This window comes from Cupressus sempervirens, chromosome 3, assembly GCF_028749045.1.
Source record: "Cupressus sempervirens isolate cs-2001-9-10 chromosome 3, ASM2874904v1, whole genome shotgun sequence".
In the NCBI taxonomy this organism is placed as follows: domain Eukaryota; kingdom Viridiplantae; phylum Streptophyta; class Pinopsida; order Cupressales; family Cupressaceae; genus Cupressus; species Cupressus sempervirens.
In genome coordinates this window covers 521,378,588-521,400,360 of record NC_143120.1, presented here as the reverse complement: position 1 = coordinate 521,400,360, position 21,773 = coordinate 521,378,588, and the positions used below count along the sequence as shown (strand labels likewise).

General features: G+C 36.6%; 1 protein-coding gene across 2 annotated transcripts in view; it reads left to right on the top strand.

Moving 5' to 3' along the window:
- Window positions 1–280: 280 nt before the first annotated feature.
- The window catches only part of LOC149567471 (beta-carotene isomerase D27), a 98,349-nt gene continuing 76,856 nt past the window's right edge, over window positions 281–21,773 (top strand). The window contains exons 1-2 of one of the 2 annotated variants that reach the window (XM_089820657.1): window positions 281–717; window positions 846–985. In XM_089820657.1, the coding sequence (XP_089676783.1) occupies window positions 471–717; window positions 846–985 (387 nt within the window). In that variant the 5' untranslated portion in view covers window positions 281–470. The remainder of the gene's footprint in view (window positions 718–845; window positions 986–21,773) is intronic. The other variant, XM_089820658.1, reaches the window with a different exon arrangement.

Below are 21,773 nucleotides of genomic sequence, written 5' to 3'. Positions count from 1 at the left end.
ATGACATCATGACATATATTTGTATTTTGTTGAAGGAAGTTAATTTTGAAAAATATGAATTATAAAATTTTAAAAAATAAAAAAAAATAAACTTTAGAAATTTTATTTAGCTTTCAAAATTCTATAGAATTGTTTTAAATTCAATAATATGGTACCTTTGACATGAACAAAAAATTAAACTCAAATTAAGAACTGATGATAAAGAAATCCACCAATGGGATCATTACCTAAGAATGGACAAGGCCTCACTTAACTAAACAAAGGTGGATTATCTGAATAGAAGAAGGTATCCAAACGAGGTGAAGGTTCATGCCATGTGTACATTTCACATCCACTCGCGTCACTCCATTCCTCTGCATTCAATTTCAAGCTAAAGCTTGTCTCTGAACCTATAACAGAAAGCATTTGACCAGCTTACAAGTTTAAATTTGGAAATATTCCTGTAAAACAAGTAACGAATCCAATCAATTATGGAATTGGCCGCCAACAGCTTCGGTAGAGTCTGCTATCAAATTCCAAGGGACACCAACAGTTTAAACTCTACAAGAAGTGTTTCCCATGGTATCAGAAGGAAGCAGACTAGTTTAGTTATAAAATGTGGCATAGCAGAGCCTTCAGGAGAGCCAGCTCCCATGGGCCAGAAGACTCGTTACAACGACAATTTCTTCGACAAGACCTTCATGGCTCTCTTTGCGAGAAAAATGAATCAGATAACCGGTTAAAAATTATACAACTCAATCCCATGGATCAAAATAGCAAGGATGAAACTGCATTTTAAAAGTTTTATTTGGCCCTGTTAGGTGTAAGAACAGCGAAGTATTGAATTAAGACTAAATTGACTGCAGGGAAGAGTGGTCCAGTGGAAGGGTATGAAGGATTTGTAGAAACATCGAGAAGAGTAATGCAGGGCAGGACACCCATACAACAGCAGGAAGCTGTGAGGAAGGTGCTTCTCTCCATGTTACCACCTGGTGCTCCTGAAACAGTAAGCTCCCCTTCATTCTCTTCCTGCCAGTTATAATCCTTTTCACTCATTGTGTCTCTTGTACTCGTATGGCCTGGCTAAAATTGTTTAAATTCTCTTTTAGTGAATGGAATGTGATTATTAGCTCGAACTATATGAGAGACAAAATGTTTGACATACAGTGAAAAAGTCATAGTGAACTATTTATCCCAAACGTGTCTCCCCTGTCACCAGTAAATTCAACCGCAACATTTTCTGTACTACTTAATCTATACCATCGGACAACACATTGCACACTGTTCATTTACATTATTATTATTGTTTTCTGAGGAATTCCATAGCCTGGATGTTCTAATAAATGCTGTAGGAGATAGTGTCATGCATTTTAAGTTCTTTGGAATGAAACAACTTACGTTGTCCGGTTTTCTTGTGCTCCTTATATGAATGCATATTCAGATTATGAGTATGGCATGCACAACGGACAAATGAGCAATGAATGGGGATATACCTGTTGAGGTAAAAGTGGATTGAAAATTTAAATAACACCAAACAGCAAAATGGAAAACAGGGACAATCAGAAAATAGTCATTGCCAAGTGAATTACTGTCAGGCCAGGTTGATTTGAAAAAAGTATAATTATTCTGCATGTTATATTGAAATGAAAACATGAAAATACAATAAATAGATGAGGCAGGGACTGCGCTAGCAAATAGAAGATACACAGTTGGTTCATAAAACTAATTATAACAGGACACTCTGCAGTTGCAGTAAACTAGTTATAACAGAAATTAAACTAAACAACAGCAAACTAATAACAAGACCTCTGGTGAAAAGCCCAGTGATTAGTGTTGTTAACATTGTCCCCTTAATCTGAAGGGGTTAAACCAAGCATGTTCCTACACTTCTAATTCTTTTCTCATCCAAGAGCTTTGGTAAGAATATCTGCAGGCTGATCAGCAGTAGGACAGTATTTGAGGTGCACGCTGCCATCTTTCACATAGTGTCGAAGAAAAGGAAATTTGGTGCTGATGTGTTTAGTGCGATCATGAAAGCTGATTGATTTCCATCTTAATTGCTGATTGATTGCCAACAAAAAGTGGAGTAGAAGAAACCTGTTGTGATTGTAAATCTGCAAGAATCTTTCGAAGCAATGCAATCTCTTGAGCAGCCCCAGAGGTAGCCATATATTCAGCTTCTGCAGAAGAGAGAGCTGAGACGGATTGCTTTTTTGAATTTTCAAGAAATAGTAGCCGATCCAAGATAAATTAAGAATCCAGATCTAGGTTTTCCATCTTCCAAATCAGTTGCATAATCAGAATCTGAATATCCAAGTAAGGAAAAAACTGAGACTCATGAGTACTTGAGCCCATAGTTTGAGTGCCTTTTAAATACCAAAGAAAACGTTTGGCTGCTAACCAATGATTTTTTCCAAGTTGTTGCATGAATCTAGAGAGAAGTCCAATAGCAAAAGAAGTATCTGGATGAGTAGTAGTGGTATAAATCAAACTACCAACAAGTTGCCTGTAGGGAGCTGGATCAACTAATGTCATAGAGTTGGTAGAGGTGAGTTTAGGATTTTGCTCCATTTGAGTACTAAGAGATTTGCGATCAGTCATGCCAAACTTAGAGAGAAGTTCACCATTATATGTTTGTGGGGAGATAAAAATTTACTTGAGATTTTGAATCACCTCAATGCCCAAATATTAATGGAGATGACCTAAATCAGTCATTTCAAACCCTTCTTGCAATTGAACTTTCACAATTTGATTATAATCCTCATTGTTACCAGTAAGAAATAAATCATCCACATAAAAAACATGATAGACAACAATTCCATCAACCTTTAGAAAAAAAGAGTTGCATCATCAAATTCAAAATGCTGAAAATTCAATTTCAAGAAACGCTTGGTAAGTTTTTTATATCAAGCTAGGGGGGCTTGCTTGAAACCATATAGTGATTTAATGAGCTTCCATGCTTGGTGTTCTTTACCATGGACTACATATCCATCTGGTTGAGTCATATATATCATTTCTTTGAGATCACCATTCAAGAATGTAGTTTTCACATCCATTTGTGCTGAAAGAGCCAACAAAGCACGAATGGTGGTCCATTTTGTAGTGGGGGCAAAAGTTTCCTCATAATCTATTCTCTCTTTTTGACCATAACCTTTTGCAACAAGGTGGCTTTGTGTTTGTCAAGTGAGCCACCAACTTTATATTTGTTTCTAAAAATCCATTTGCAACCAATAGGTTTTACAACCAAGTGGTGGATCAACCAATTCCCATGTACCATTTATTAGAAGGGCATCATGCTCAGTTTCCATAGCTTTCTACCACACTTTAATATGCTTAGCTTCTTTATAGGAATTCGGTTCAGAGTCTATTGTCATATTGAGTTCATCAAAAGACTTTAAGGTACTTGGATTAGAGGATTGAGCTTGTTGCATTAGTTTGTAAGAACTTGTAATGTTTTCGGATACACAGAGAAGAGAGTACCACAACTTCCTAGTTGCACGCAAGAAGCGTGAGTTTCACCTATGGTGTATATACTAAAGGATTACTAGATGCACGGTGACCAAATGGTGATTCACATAAGTTCGTACGACAATGCCGGAAGTCCATACGTACATACCAAAGTCCATGCGGTGATGATAGAATCTGTATGGTGAGGCTAGGATCCGTACGGTGTACGGTGTTGGTGAGAGGGAGTTGGAGGTTGAAGGTTGTACGCTAGAGGCTCGAAGGCCGTATGGTGTGCAATGACTAGAAGGTGGATGCAACAAGCTGTATGATAGTCTGTATGGTGGACAAAAAAGTCTGTACGGATGACTCAAGAGGGTCGTACGATGATGAAATTTGGTAGGCCGTGCAATTGGGGTTGTGACGGAAAAAAAAGGCACAGATACTAATGTAAATTGAGTTTCAAAGAGATAAACAATACCTTCGCTAGTACATAGATGTAACTTAATGCAAACAATTGCACTTCAATTGGGAATATGTATATTTGCAAACAAGAATGTTGCTCCAATTTGCCAGATCCAAGACAAGAAATACACAGACGGAATAGGGTGAGGGTTGAGTTCCACTGAAACCAGAATAGCCAAGTAGGGAAGGTCTTTCACTTCCAAAATGGCGAACAATACTGAACTCCAGCAGGAATTCATAGTATAAGAGAAATAATTCTAATCGCATACCAACTACTACCTACATGTCGTGCTTAAATACCCTTCCGAGGAACTCGCGAGGGTTTACGAAGATAGCCGATGGCCACAACTACGGAAACAATTAAATAAAAAATGAGTCTGAGATATACTAAATCAATTGGCCCGTAGACAATGATTTGATTACTTATTTATTTTATGACGGGAATATTACATAACTTCTTGTGTCAATTTTCCCAATTTCATCAAGTCTTAAATCTTTTAAAATTTATTGGACTTGTTTGGCCCACTTATGAGAAGATTGGGTTTGGACTAAAGGTGCTTCAAATTCATGAGCATAATCTTCATTAGTGGCTAATGGTGCTGAAATATTAGGCTCAACATTAGAGGGAAGATCATTAGGAGAGGCGGCTTCTTCTTGCAAAAGAAGAGGTGGAGCATCTTGAGTTGGGGTAACTTGGGATATAGACTTTTCACATGTATCCAATCCTTCAAGATGGGAAATTTCCCAAGGAAACTCTATCCATGGAGAAACTTTGGCAGATTTATCAAGTTGTTTAAAATCACTTTCAATATTTGTATCATTTTTGGAGAATTCACAAAACACAACATCATGAGCAATAAAAAACATTTTATGAACTTCATCATACAACCTATATACGCTTTTGAAGATTTTGAATAGCCAAGAAAAATGCACTTATAATTATGTTGACCCAACTTATTTCTTTGTTCCTTAGGAATCAAAATATAGCAAGTAGAGCAAAAAATTCAAAAGCGCCAAACAAAAGAAGGATAGCCATACCAAACTTCATATGGAGTTGCTTGGTGAAAAGCAGACTATGGAGATCCATTGAGAAGATAAGCTACTTTTCTTGCTGCTTCAGCCCAAAAATGTAATTGGACGCCTTTGAAATACAACATTGCATGAACCATGTTCATGATAGTTCTATTCATTCTTTCAACGACACTGTTTTTTCGAGTACCTAGAATAGTTAGATGATGTTGAGTTCCATTTTGATGAAGTTAATTCTCTAAAATTAGAGAAGTAAATTGTCCACCATTGTCAGTTCGTAGAGTACCAATTTTAGATTAAGCCCAATTTTCAACCATAACAGAAATCTTTTTAAAGATTTCAAAATCTTCTGATTTTTTCTGCAAGAAATAAATCTAGATCATGCAATTGTAATCATCAATGAACAACATGAAATATTTAATTCCTCCAGCAGAATTTATAGGTAAAGGCCAACATAAATTAGAATGAATGAGGTGGAACTTTCAATGTGCCTTTCAAGTGGAGCAAGAATAAGAATTCCTATGTTGTTTGGCAAGATTACATGTTTCACATTTTTCAATTGTTTTAGGCAAAACAGGAAAACCATCAACACCATTCTTTTGCATGATATGAATGCTATCATAATTAATATGTCCAAATCTTGCATGCCAGAAAAGACTTGGAGATAAGCCACTTTCTTCTGTAAGATCTGCAAAATTTCTAGAAATTGCAGAAGTACCATTTAGTTTAATAAGCTTCCATCTTCACAAACAGTAAATACAATTTTATTATTAGGTATACTCCTTACAACAACTTGCCCATCTTTTAAAAAAATAGAGTAGTCTTGTTGTCGAATCAATGCTAGTGATAACAAGTTACATTGCAATTGAGGAATAAACAATAGATTATGTAGCACAAAGTCTTGAAGATTAGGCAACTTAAATCAAACAATTCCTTTTCCAACAGGCTTGAGATTTGATTTATCTGCTAAGAAAATTGGACCACACACACCATCATGAAATTATTCAAAGAAATCATGTTGGAATGTCATGTTATGTGGCTCTAGTATCTAAGATCCAAGAATCGTACCTTGAAGTATTAGATACAAAGTCTAAAATTGAAAGCACTTATTGATCATTATCAATGTCACAAGCAAATTGGGCTGCCCCTGAAGCCTTATCACATGAAGTTTTTATCATTATTATGAATTTTTGTTTTATCTTTTTTTTTTAAAAGAATTTTCTTTAGAACTTTCTATTTTATTCCATGAGAACTTACATTCATGTGCTTCATGACTACCTTTTCTACCACACCTTTTACAATATAAATGTTAAATGTTGCCGATCATTTTGATTATTATTTTTCCTATATTGACCTCTACCTTTCCCTTTATCATTATAAGTAGTTCTAAAAGAACTCTTATTCATAGGCTTTTCTTTTTGACGAGCCAGACAAACATTTTCACTAGTATTATCTATTTTCCTTCCAAAAGCTTTATCACGCTCATCTAACTTTTCAACTAACTGATCAAAAGTAATGGTTTTCAATTGATTGCTTGCTTAAAGGAACTCTAGATAAGTGGGATGTGTTGCAATAAGTACCTTAATAAAAGCTACGAATACCAACTTTCCCACCAGCAGCATCAACATCTTGTTTTATGGCTCTGATTTCAGAAGCCAGAATCATAACATCACCATTCTTCAACTCAAGATTAAAATTTTCAAGTGTAACTGAATAAACTCTAATTCTGAAGGAGAATCATATAAATCTTTTAGCTTGTGAAGTGCTTCCCATGCAGATGTGCATCCTTGTATATGTCGATACACATCTCCATTAACTGAAGCTCTTATCAAAGCCAAGGCTTATGAATTTTTTATATTGCCAAATTTCTTTTTCTTCAATATTTGTTGGTGCTATATGGTGGGTACTTCCATCACAAATTTTATACCATAAATCATTGAAAATGAATGTATTTTCTACTTTTCTATGCCATTCCAGTCAGGTATCTTTTCTAGTTAAAGTTTCCACAATCAATGAGACAATAGACTACATTATGAATCTAAATATACAGTATAAAAATGATTTCTTCTTGAATGTTCTTTCTTAAAATGAGAAAAATAAAGATTTTTGTGACGAAATAAATCAGAGTAAATGAGAGTCACCTCAATATATGCTCCTTCTGCAACTTCTACAGCAAGCAAGTGCAAGCATTCCTTGGACATAATATAGACACTTGAAACCTTTAAGAACAAAAAAAAAACTTCTTGTATGATTCTGAATTGGAAATGAATGGAGAATATGGATTGAAAATATGGAATAGAAGCCTGTGCTCTGATACCACTGTTAGGCAAGGTTGATTTGAATGAAGTGAAATTATTGCGAATGTTATATTAAATTAAAAACATGAAAATTCAATAAATAGATGAGGCAGGGACTGTCGTAGCAAATAGATATACAGAGTTGGTTTAGAAAACTAATTATAACAGAACACTCTGTAGTTACAGAAAACTAGTTATAACAGAAAATAAAACTAAACAACAGTAAACTAATAAAAAGAGCTCTGATAACAAGCCCAATGATTAATGGTGTAACAAATTATGTGGTTCATCATTAAAGGGTGCATCCATGAGCAAAAAGAGTAATATATTCTATTCATTGTTACAATTAAAATAGACTCTTCTCATAATTTATACAAGCATTTTAACTGTCCAAATATGAAGAGCCAAAAAGTAAATGAAGAGGTATGGTGAGATAAATGGTCAGATAACCGTTGAACTTCACAGATTCAAGAATTTCCCACTTGAAGGTCAACCAACACAGCCACCGACGGTGATGTTTGCTTCTCTTCCAAGCTTAATGCCACATTTAATGGGGCCACAAGAAGCTTTCCAAGACTATAGTTTCTCCATGTTCTGTTCAAGGACACTTCAAATGAGTCTTCTCCAAGCCATGTTGGAGCCAATGCAACCTAACAGCTCAACATCATCTACTCTAAACCTCAAAACATTTTCAAAACTAGTCTTTGTCAATCTTTGATGTTGAGAAGAAAAGCACATCCCCTGACATGCAATTTTTAATCCACAAAACACATCCATACACGAAAGAAACTAAAGGGATGCATTCAAAAGTTCACAGATTTTATTTAAATCCAAAAAGAAAAATAATTACATTCATATTTTCTACCCATCAAAATGATCTTGGATTTCATAGACTCACATTTATTTAGCTAACAACAAATTGAAATTCCCACTATGCTTTCTTCTCCCCCCTTCTATCATTTGGATCCTCTAAGTCAAAGATCACACCTCCATGCAACCTCCCCCCTTCTCTCTAATGCAACACTTCCACTTATATGTCGTGTTCCACCTTATATGTCGTGTTGTCTCTTCACAACCTTGCATTGTCCATCCCATTTTGTAATGTTCCAAACCCTGATGGATGGCGTATGACATGGGTGTGGGTCTGTATGGAAAGAGATTGAGTCAAATTGCATGATGAGTGAGTCGTACGATAGGCTGAGAGGGCCATATGATAGGTATGATACAAGGCCTATATGTGATTGATGTTGCTCCATACAATGTTCAAAACAGAAAATTTTTACTCTCTAATTCATCGAATGCATACTGCAGTCATAGTACGGATAGGCCTTGTCGTACGTGCATATTAGTTTGTGCGGACAATAAATATGCCATACTTGGGTAGTTAATGGTTAATGCCAAGTGATGAATTCCTTAGTGTCGTACACTGTCATATGAATGTTTGGAATCTCTGGATGCCTCCGGAGCCTTGATCCTCCCTTACCTAATCTGATGCAATATGGCTAATGAGCAGATCTAACTTGGTATCAGGCAAGTGGGAATTGAATTGCCAGTTAACAATGTTTTGTATGCAAGTATAAAGTAGTCATACATAACAATTATCGACTTAATGCACCAAGACACAAATATGGAAGTTTATATATGCAAGAAGAAACAATATTCAATAATGATAGCACTTTAGATTGCAACAATCTTGGACTGAGAGCAGAGAAGAATAGAGTGAGGAGCTACTCCCACCAAATCTATGGATGCCAAGTAAGGAGGATCTTTCACCTTCAAAATGGAAGACAAGATGAACCTCCAACCGGAGTTCGCACGTACAAATAAAAATCCAAATCACATACCTACAACTATAATAGATAGCCTTAAATATGGCTTTAGGGAAACTTCACGAAGGAGGACAAATGTGTCGACACAGCCAAAAACATTATCGATAATAAAATAAAAAGTGCCCGAGAAATAATAATACCAAATTTTGGGGCCATACATACATAATTATTAAATTAAATTATTTAATAATATCAAGGACATTACAATCCTTCCCACCCAGAGATTGCTTTCCCTCAAGCAATTGCAAATTTGATCTTGGAATTTTGCTAGGGGTGGATCATGAATCTCTGCTATGATCTCCTTCAATTTTGAATTAGGTACCAAATAGACTTTATCATTATAGTAAATGACATCATCAACTACCTTGTACTTGTCTTTTGGTATGCATCCATCCATCAACTGACATGCAAACGTGTTCTCAGAGTATTCAACCAAGAAATGAGCCCTCCAATCATTCAAAGTTTGAAATAGTGGGTCGAGGCTAGGCGTCTTGGGTAAAGTGTTGGCTGCCACCTTCTTCCTCACATTTGCAAAGTCGAGGTTATATGCTTAAACCATATCTTGTCTAAAAAATGCCTTTATTTTCCTTACTGAAATTTCCCTCAGTCCTCTATGTGACATCCCTCTTAGCATCACCTTCTTGTTGTCTGCCTAAAAAAAAATCTATCCTTTTGAAACTTTGTGTGCACTAGTCAAGGGTCTCCATCCATTGGATTCTCAATATGACATTTGTGTCATCTAGATCTATCACAAAGGAATCATCTATCATTGTATTGTTTCCCATGGTAATGCTCAGTCGTGGAATCGTGTGAGTGCAAGGTAGTAAAGTTCCTCTTGCCACCTTAACTTCAAATCCCCCTTGCTCCACCGTGTGCAAGGACCTTTTAGTGACTCGTGATGAATTGATGAAATTGAGTGTGTCACCACTATCAAGCATGAATGTGTCTCGCTCCCCATGAAGTGTGCCACATACCTGAAATATACTACTTCCGGAACTCGCAAAAAGTGTAGTAAGGGATCTCCCCTTTTGCACAAGTATAGAAATCCTCTCTATATGATAAGTTTCTTCTTCTTGATTTTTTGTTACTTGACTTCCTTCCTCATCGTTAGGTAATGCCTTAATATAGTGAAAATTTCCCTTACCAAGATAGTGGTGGCCCAGTCCCCAAGGACCCTTGTAAGTGAAACAAAGATTCTTCCTCCAGAGCTCCAGATGAGTGGCCTCATCCATCAGAAGTTTCTTCTATATTGGCTCCTTGTCTTTGTCCTCTTATGGGAGAGGTGGTGGAGAATGTGTGTAATTCTTGGAAGAAGAAGATGTGGCCATGCCATGTTTGGTGCAGGAGAAAAACGAACAACAAGAGGCTCCAGGATGATAGAAGACATTTAATTATTTGTTCAGATCTTTTAAATGTATTTTGAATCCATTTGAGTCAATATGTAAGGCTAAACAAAGCCATTTGTAAAAAAATGTCAAAGTTGCCTAGTATGGTCAAATTATAAAAATAAAACCATGAAAGGGAATAATGTTATAAAATGTCATTTATAGTCTAGTTTTATATGTTAGTAAGTGTTAATGCGAGTTTTGTATCACTTACATAACATATTAGCTATTGAACATTTGATACGGAGTATCAAACATACAATTCCTCTCTTGAAAAGTTATTGCTCATGGGATATGAGAATAACTCCAATGTTCCTTACACCGTTAGATACTCGCTCAGTTTTATCGATGTGATTCGCTGGTAATCATGTAGGCGGCCTTATGTAAATTGTTGAGGATGACTTGGACTTTGGTGGGGTGAAGGTGATGGTGGCTCGGTTTGTGAAATGTGTGGAGGTAAATAATATTGATGGTAGTGATGATGGAGGATGTGTCTGCTGAGGATGATGTTGATGGTAAAGCGATGGTGGTGGAGGGTGAATGGGTGTGTTCTGATACTTGATCTACTTCCCTAACTTTCTTCTCTCTAAACTTCAACTGTCCAACTACTCACTATTCTACTCCTACTCCTATGAATGGAAGGTTAGCAAATAGACGGAGATCGAACCTACTGAGAGCTGACCAGTGGCCTCACTTCCACAGGTGCAATGATTCAAAGGAATAATAAACTAGCTTACCACACAAAGCTTCCCAACCAGCCGCTAGGATGCTAGTGGCCTAGCATTGATCCCTATCAAACATTTACCAATGCTACCCTACAACTATCCATCTACTTTAACTTCACTTAAACAACTTCAAATGCAACCAACTTAAAACAACTTGAAAGGAAATCTAACTAAGTGGAAGTAGAAAACATGCAATAATACCCAATGTTCTTAATCAACATGCAAATCGCAACAATGAAAAAGAGAGCAATTTTGGTATTATCTTCACAACAATTTCTCTGACCCTTTACAAATGAGAGCAAATGGCCTTTTATAGGGGCCAGAAATACAACGGATGGTGGAGATCAAAACAAGATCAATGATCTAGATTGGATCCTCAAAACCCTAATTAGGGTTGCCACCCCATCGGCCAATGAGAAGCCGCCACCTCAGAAATGGACCAATGAAAAAAGTGCAAAAAGTGGCAACCAATGAGAAGGCACCAAAATGGTGGCCAATCAGAAATAGACACTTGTCCTATTCTAGAAGAAAGGGAAATTGCCACTTGGGCTTACATCAAATGATCTTCTAATATAAATCTTCCCTTTTCTTTCATTTTCTTAGCTAAGGCAATGAACTTAGCTAGCCTTTCGCTAACTTCTCCCATAGGAGGACAAGGTGTGTGCTTTGCCCTGAGTTCCATTGACTTCGCCACACTGCTTTCTGCTTGTAGTATCTTTCCGTGATCCTTCTCATATTCTTTTGCAAATCCAATAAAAGCACTGAGAGAGGAAAGGGTGCCCAAATGCTTTTTCCTGATGGCAAACTTTCCCAACTCATCCAACCTCGATCCAAAATCTGTCTCATTGATATCCTTTTCTCTTATATTCACAAAATCAAGTGCCACCCCAACGTCGCTCATCATGGTTGAAATAGAAGTGTCAATGCTTGGACTGTGTTGCGCAATCTCGTTATGTATTTCCTCAAGTGTTCTAAATCTGGTAGTTAATGCAACAAACCAAGATTCAACAATACTCAATCCTCTCTCATCAACCAACCTGGCCCTTTGCAAATATGCCTCTGGTAGCCCAATGAATGCCTGTAGCCTAGAAATAGCCAAATCTTTGATGGGAAGGAAACCTCTCCACTCCTCTTCGAATAATCTAAACTTGTCTCTAATGGCCACTAATGACTGGAATGTCGAGATGAAGGAAGGCAAGAAATTTCGCCCATCTTGGATTGTATCATGGATCCAATCCCTGACTTCATGTAGCTGAGCTGATATCTCTTCTGAATTGCTCTTGCTGTCTTGGGGAAGAGCTGCCTGGTGCAGCTGTTGGATAGGCTGGCTATCTCTCAAATATTTGTTCTCGGCCTCCAACTTCTCCTAAGGCCTTAAGTCCCAGACTCTTATACAATCTAGCAATTAGGTAGAACAGATAGGAGCCCATGTAGAATTGCCTTTGGTTTTGCACGGTTCTGAGTTGCAATTCTAAGTTCTCACTTATGATTTTAGCCCAATCAAACCTTCTCTTCCCTTTCTCGATCTCATCAATGAAGAAGTACATCTAGTTTTCAAATTGCATCCCTTGAGCTAGGCCCATGATCCGACTGAGCAAAACAACGAGATCACCATATTCTGGTTTGAAATCTGTCATTGTGAGCCTTGATGATCTGCTAAGTCCCTTCCTTCCTTCGCATATCCAATTCTGCTTTAGATGTGTGTAATAGGCCTCTTGGTTATCTTGAAATGATTTAGTTGCTTGGTCCATCATCACAACCGTCATGCCCTTGTACTGGGGAATGTTGAATGTTTCTTCGATTGCTTGTTCACCAATGTTGGCCAACACTCTCTTCCCTTCATCAAAAATGATGGATTTACTGTTTAGATCAAATTTGGATGCACATTCCAAAATCAATTCTAGACAAGGCAATGTAGGAGGAAAAGCCGCTGCATGTACAATTCTACTCTTGCATATCCTTTTTGCCAAGGGGGATTGTCCTTCCTTTAGTCTGTCACTCATCCGTATCATGTCCACTGTACCGATATTGGTGTCGGTTATTCTCTTCATTTTCGAGAAGAAGGAAGTTTTGGGCATCATATCCTCTTTGTCTTTCTTAGTATTTGCCTGCTTGGGATTCTTACTTGCACTACCATCCTCCATGCTCGTCGCTATTACAGGATGGTAGAGTGGTGGACCAGAAGGCAAGAAGAACCAAGAGGAGCAATCCTTAGACTAGAACGAAAGATGGATGTCAGCTTAAGCACCCCTTGCAACTCTAGATGATGAAAATTCACCTTAACCAATAATCTTACAGCGACTTTTCGGAACCTAGGATATGACTTTCAAGAATTTCAAATCCCTTTGCAAATTAGAAATTCAAACTTCTAAAACTATCCAACACTTGCCCAACAAACAAAATTCAGACTTCCATATGCATCCCTTGTCTCAACAAAATCGCCAAGTCTGATATAAAAAATGCAATCCTAAATAGGGAAAAATCAGACCTTCACCATGAATTATCCATGTCACAAAATCAGATCTGCCTCAAGAAAATGCCAAGAGTGGAAAGTTCTGCCCTTGTCTTGACTCGCCCAAGCATAGAAGTCCTCAATTTGCCCAAAAATATCACCTAGGGCACAAATCGCAGCACATAGAAGGAGAACAAATCACCAAAAGTTTGCAAAAATCTGCCTACAAGGAAAATCGCCAAAGCCTGAAATTTGCTAAATGCACGCAAAATCGCCCAAGAATGGAGAGGAATCTGCCTTGGAACAAAATCGCCTAAGCATGGAAATCTGCTCCCAAGGAAATTCGCCCAACAAATGCAAGAAAACTGCCTTGAAACTTAATCTTCAAACACCAAAAATCTGCTCCTTAGGAGAAATTTGCCAAAGCATGGAGAGGAGAAAAGAAGTGTGAGGAAGAAATGGGAGTTGGGGTCTCCTTTATACCCAATTTCTTACCTCCTTCTTAGCTGGCCGACCTGGTCCTGGAGGAGGGAAAAAACAAAAATTAAATCCAAGTTAAGGCCCACAATTAAATACTTAGCTCAAAAAATTTAATTTTGCCCAAAAGAAAATTGTATTTTTAAATTTGCCAATTAGCTCCAAATTGCAAAATGAAATTAAATGGCCTTGAGGGTGTTAAATATTTCCATTTAATGAGGGTTTAGTAATTAATATGTCATTAAATTTGGATTTTGGCTAACCAAAAGCCATTTTTTCAATATTAAATTACCAAATTCATTAAAAACTAAAAGCTTTCAAGGCAATTTTAATCTATTAAAGCCAATTTTTTGCAATTTTCTATCTAAATCGATTTTGCTATGCCAAAAAATACAATAAAATTGCATCTAGAACCAAAAATCGATTTTTTGCAATTTAGCCCTATTTCAACAAAATTAAATTTTTCACCAAAGAAAAAATTTGAGATTTTCCAAAACTTAAGTCTAGCAAAAAATTTTCTTTTGAAAGATTTTTCCAAATTTACACAATTAAAACCAAATTTTCAAAAGAAATCGTCCAAGTACAAAATTCACAATTTTATCCTGCCAAGTTGAAATTAACTTAGAAAATTATTTGGCCTAGGGATAGAATTGATAGCTCTGGAAAATCAAGCTAAAAAAAAATAAAAAATAAAAAGGGTGAAAATAAGCTAAGTCTTTCCCACATTCGTCTTGAAGGTGCTAAGGCGTGAAATTTTCAAAACTCAAAAAAATTTGGACAATCCAAAAATTTGCCAAGGCGATTAAAAAAGGGGGTTCCCAAGATTTGGGGCAATGTGTCAAAACCTCACAACAATAAGGGTTTTATAAAGTTTAGGGGTCATATGTAAAAAAATACAAAAGTTGTTGATATGTAATAAAATATTGTCATAAAATATTGTCATAAAATTTTGACAATATGAAAAAGTTGATGTAAAAAGGAAGGTGAATAGTCATGGGGGGTAACCAATAGGTTAGAGAAATTGTAAAGACTTCAAAATATGATGTATTGGTTGTGATTTACAGAGATGGAAAGTTGGAGAAGTTTGGAGGAGAATAGAAATGAAAAGAAGTTTGTTTTTCTAAGTTTTTATGTTAATTTTCTGTTTATTTTTTCTAGAAATCTGCTTGGTGTTTGTATTAGTACAAACACATTTGAAAAGATAAATACCTGCAACTTATATTTTTGGAAAGGTATTTGAGTTAGATTTAATTTTGTTTTGGTTTGGTTAAAATCCATCAAGATTTGAAGAAGTTATGGTTGTTTTGTGAAGACTTGTCTAAATCTGGTTTTTGCGTTAGTAGTTTTAGAAAAAGTGTATTGGATTGGGCTGTAACTTAGGAAAAACTTTTTTAACTCATTCCTCTTCACTCTCATAAAAGGCATTTATGATATCTATTCATTTTAAAAATTTATGAGTGATTCTCTAAAGAATTACAATTCTGTCCCAATTATTAATTTGTTCAGAAATATCTTATATTGATGTATTGAGCCCATTGTTGAAGCTTCTTGAGTATTAATCCCACAAGAAGTGTTCCAAAGGTGTACCTCTGCGTCAACTTGCTTTCTTGATTGTTTTTCTTAGTGTGTTGGGGTTGAACCCTTTCACCCAACCTTTTAAAAGTTCCCTCAGCTCATTCATGAACAAAACAATTTGTCGCCTCTCTAAGATGTTTGTTACCAACATGATCAACTTCTAGAATTATATAATGTAACTATTGACCAACCTGGTTTTCTTCAATTGCACCAACTCCTTAAAATTGAGTTATGGGTCCTTCCGGTCGAAGCAGTCAATAAGCCTCTTTTTGAATTCAACATATACGGTTACTTGATTGTGGCCGAGGGTCACCATTCCATGATGCCACCATTTGTGAATGATCCCCTCCAAGTGGAGTGTAGCTAATTTGATCTCCACATCCTTAGGCATCAAGTTAACTGTTAAACTAGACTTATGTGTTTTCCTTTTGACCCAAGCCCATGCGGATGTTGATCATGATCCATCAAAGGATGAGAATTTTATCTTGCATGTCTTCCACTTGAGGTCATCACTGAAGTATCCACAACTCTTTCCAATTGAGTGTCCCATTCGCAAATCAAGATAATCGTTGAAATCCCCATTCCTTCAATCTTGCCTTAGCTGCTCCTGCATTTCCTTGAAAGAGATCTCTTGCTCTTTGCAAGGTGCTTCGGTTCTTGGCAGAAATGTTTGCATCCATGGTCGAGAGTGTGAATGTTGAGGGCTTTCTCTTCCTGTCACAAATTCATCATCGTGCCCATTTTGTTCTCCTATTTATCTTCCCTTCTACCAATATTTGTAACATCTCTTCCATGAGCCATTGTAGTTCTTCTCCTTTGACCATTGTGTCGTTGATCCTTCTCTCTCTTAGCAATGCCATGACTTTAGTCACAGGATTGTGTGGTTCCCCCATTCTATCAATAGAGTGGTGCCTCCTTCTAGTGTACACTTGCATCCACTGCTTGATAGGCTAGCAAAATCACTAACTTTGATACCACTATAATGTTCTGATCTCCGATGGATGGAGTTCAACATGGGTGCTAGTCCGTACGATAGGAGACTAAGTCACATGGTAGGATGAGTGGTCCATACGGTAGGATGAGAGGATCATACGACATGTATGATGGAGGGCCCATATGTGATTGATGTTGCTCCACACAGTGTTCAAAATAGTAATTTTGTACCCTATAATCCCTCAAATGTGTACTGCAATTGTTGTATGGATAGGCCTTTCCGTACATGTGCACTAGTCCGTATGGATAATAAATCTTCGGTACTTGGGTAGTTAATGATTAATTCTAAGCGAGGAAGTCTTCGGTGCCATATGGTGTTGTATAGATGTTTGGATGCCTATGGAGCCTTGATTCTCCCTTCGCTACTTGGATGCAATACGGTTAATGAGAAGGTCTAGCTTAGCATCAGGAAAGTGGGAATTGAATTACCAATTCACATTGTTTTGGATGCAAGTATAAACCAGTGATATAGAACAATAATCAACTCAATGCACCAAGACACAAATCTGAAAGTTTGTATATGCAAGAAAAAACAATATTCAATAACGATTACACTTCATATTACAACAATCATGGACTGAGAGAAAAGAAGAATAGGATGAGGAGTTGCTTCCATTGAGATTGCAGATGCCAAGTAGGGAGGATTTTTCACCTCTGAAATTACAGACAAGCTAAACCTGCAACTAGACTTTGCACATACAAAAAAAAACCCGTCATATACCTACAACTACAGTAGATCTGGCCTTAAATATGGCTTCAGGGAAACTTCCCAAAGGAGTACAAATGTGCTAACACAACCAAAAACATTACAGATGATAAAATAAAAAGGGCCTAAGAAATAATAATACCAAATTTTGGGGCCATACATACATGATGATTATTTTAATTATTTAATAATATCAGGGACTGTACACTTTCCATCTTCAAACATCAGGGGATGAAAATAAGTTTTCCCCCCATTTTCTCTATAACTCCCATGGTCTCTTTAATCTCTGTACTCCTTGGTGCCTTCTCTCCATAACTTCTATAAAGGAAATATTCATTTTTGCAATACCTCATCTGGCACGTATCCTTATATTTCCATTCAGCACCACTTGCCCCAATTTATTCTAGCCATTTGTTTTAGCAATTTGGTGTTACACCTTTGTTGTCTTTAATTTCTCATTTTGAAATTTGACAAAATATTTTCTTTTTGTTATGCTTCGAAGGATGCCCGTACATTGTTTCGATGTTCCCATTTTGGCATAGGTGGGCAAGATGCCCCTGCATCAGACATAGGTTCACAAAAGTGGAGTTGAGTGATAGAATCACACTTTGAGATTGTGAGCAATCTACAATGAACTCGAACATTGTGACAATTGCACACAAAACTATTTCTTTTCCCTCTTCTTCCAACATCTATTAGGATCATTCTCCATTTGTTGGAATCATTGTTGTCGTTACACCAAAAGCTCGAGCTATCAATGAACATCACAATAGCCATAGACAAGGATCCACGGGAAGGAGGTTAAGCATGACGGAGCTCAAAATTTTAAATTTTTTATTGATCTCCATTTGTGAAATCATATAGGAGATAAATGATGAAATGGTATTATCAATGTCAAAAAGCTTCAGCATTGTATGGACAAAATTGGTACTAGAGGTGATTGAAATATATAAAACATATAAAGGAGTTATGAATATGAAAGTCATATAAACATAATTGTCAAAAAGCCTTCAAGGAGTGATGATTAATAGTTTCAGAACACACAGGAACTATAATATGAATCAACAAAAGAAATTCCAGGCATGCTATGATTTAAATAAGAATGAATGAAAATGTATTATAAACAGCGAATCATATACAGAAAGGAAATTAAACTTGTGTAATGTCCCCATTTTAGCAGTTGACCAAGTGTGTGTGCGTTAGCCTTGTTCTACATGGTCCCGAGGGCTAACGAAGGGTTTAATGGGATCTTGGAGTGTTTTGGCCTAGTCATTTCCAGTTTGGGCCAAAACGAAGTTGATTTACTCAGTTTCAGGCATACTTACTATTTTTAGTAAGTCGGCAGGACACAGTGCAGGTCAATTTTGGTGATTGGATTCGATACTCCTCGGTGAGAGCTTTCCGATGAGCTATCACTCGCATTATTCGGAGTTCGATTGCTAATACATTTTAATGCCTGAAGTTTTATTAAAGTAATGTCTAATTTAATTGTAAAATATTAAAGTGTTACTTTAATATTTATTTTATGGTGATGTGTACCCAAGGGAGACATAAGGGGTATTTTAATATATGTTTTATATTACACATCTTTTATCCCACATTGCCCATATGAGTTGAGCAGACCCGTGGGAATAGAATAAAAGGAAGCATCTGTGGCTTCATTAGGCAGGTTGAATATGAGAAGAAATTGGTATGTGAGTTGCAGCTCAGTTCTTGGCATTTGAGGACGTCTATCCTCTCTTGTAACATTCTAGACGTCATTCCCTTGGGGTTTGGCCTTTGGAATTCTTTGTTTTTGGCTTCATTATCAGGCAGTTTAGTTGCATTTCCGGCTACAGGCAGATTTGGTATTTTGCTCATATCTTCTTCACTACTTGTCCGACGCTTATGCCGCTTTGAGGGAATGGTATTACGAAGGTAGTGGACTGATTGAAGGACAAAGTATTGTAGCAGCAAGTTCGTAAGCATGGGCTGGAGTATTATGACAATATTGCTGAAGTAATTAGTGAGTTGATAAATCTGCCATGTATTTGGTTTTATGAATTCTGAAAATAACATTTTATTAGCAGCAGTTCATTTCCACTTTGCATATTATTGTAGTTCCTTTCTTGTTTATGTTGTATGATACCAATTCCATGCATGAAACACAACAAACAAATAAACGTTTGATTTCCGGAGTTATAAGGGGTTTTAAGAAGTTGAATGCAAACTGTTTGACATAATTCCTTTCAGCAATTTGGTTTAGTTTTTTGGGACATCCAGGGGTGCCCATTACAACTTGTTTGACCTGTAATGACCTTTCATGATTATCTACTCTCATCCCCAGTGTTGGATACTTTTGAAGTATAGAAATTGATTTGGATCATACCCACACATTACTAGAACCATTCTTACTTGAATTTTAGGGTGTTGGAAAAGTACAGATTGCCAAGAGTCTTCGGGTATAATTTGGAATGAGCAGATAAGTTTATACACGAATATGGAAAAGGGAACTCTGCCAGTCTTCAAGAAATCAAGCCGTAAGTATAACAAATAAGTAGCCATCGGTAAATAAAGACAAAGTCATTGCCGACACCATATAGTGAGTCATCGAGTATAGAAGTTTGAAGATCATGCTTGAAATAAGATAGTTTGTGGCAAATAGGGATTCATACTTAAACTACTATTGAACGAAATCAAGCATGGATAATATGCAGATGTGTGTCTCAGGGTTATGAACGTAGAGATTCCAGTTGAATGATACGTATCCACAACGTTCATTCTCTATCGAAGTTTCAAACTATTAAGCGGACAAGATTATCATCGATTGATATAAACTTTGGGGAGTAAAGAAAAGTTCATTTAATGTAATTCTCATGTATTATATCTTGAAAATGTCAATAGTTTCCAAGGCAGCAGTGAGAAGCGATGTGTATATGACAAATATCATTCACGTCAAGACTTTCCACAGAGATTTGTGGCACAATTTATTAAAGTATTCGTATATACCATTATAGATTACGCCCATCGACAATACAAACTTTTAGTTTGTCTAAAAGGGACAACCTTTTTGAAAAGAGACATCTCTTTATGAAATCTAATATAAATTAGGAAGTAACATTCAAAAGAGAGTCATTCGAACAATAACATTCATTCAGATATTCATAGTATATATTCAAAAGAGATAAAATATTTATATTATTTTGTATGGAGAGATAAGGGCAATATTATGATTTTGTAATAAATTCCATTATTTATTTTTATAATAAAATAAAATGTTTTTTGCTATTAATTAAAGGCGTAGGGATTTAAACTGCATGTGAATCGTCCTTTATAATTATTTTTGAAATTCTGTATACAATTTAAGTATTGGATAAGTGGACAAGGTCATTTATTGTTTTGAATTTGATCATTACAAATATTGTGAAATATTAAAACATTTCCGTATTTGTATCTAGTTTGTCTCCCTGCCAGAGGAGTTAAAATTCAATCTGGACTAATTTAAGATGGCATAATATTTGATCTGTCGCATCTCAATTATTTAATTGTTGGCAGTAAAATAGGTAAAACCTTATAAAGTTGTACGTGATAATTCACTGAAGTTGACTCTATCCCCCGGATGAGTAGAGGCACTGGTCTTATTATTGAAGTCATAAAATCTATATATTCCTTCCTACAAGCATCAAATCACTTATTTAAAACCTTATACAAAAACATTCACTTCTCAAATATTCAGCATCCAGTTTCAATTTCGTTGAGTTCGAGGACCTTGCCAGCCGAAGAACTCCAAGTTTAAATTCGCTATAGAAAACTCTTGAACTAGGCAGTTCGCATTTGAGGTGAAGGTCTACCCGCTTGGGTGTTGTAGAGCCCAAAGTGCAGGGGAATCAAAAAGTATTCCCGTTCGTTGGCCAGAATTGATTAGAAGTCCTATCAGAGAAGTGGCAGGCTCTTGGATTTCCAATCTGCGGTTTTGGGAACCAACAAAGCACATGCCACAAATCCATCAGTCTATGCTGAATGGTACCTTCACCTAGAGGGGACGAAGGCACCAACCTCTCAATAATCCCCCCCTCAACATGACCCGAGGGATTTGAACCCATAACCCAACACTCTGATACCACTTGTTGGAATCATTGCTGCCATTACACCAAAAGCTCGAGCTGTCAGTGAACGTCACAGTAGCCATAGACAAGGATCCATAGGGGCTCTTACATTCAAACACGAGATTTCCTTTCTAGCATGGGTTTCTTGTGTAGAACAAGAATAAGTAGTGCTGACCCTTATATCATAGCATGAAGACATCTCTAAGGATGCTAGTGTATACCCAAATCCTCTGGTAAAGATTGACTACAAGTATCCCCTGGTGGAGGTGTTTCTGTTGCATCATATCGTCTATAAATCTTGATCAGACATTAAATATTCTTCTTGGGTATAA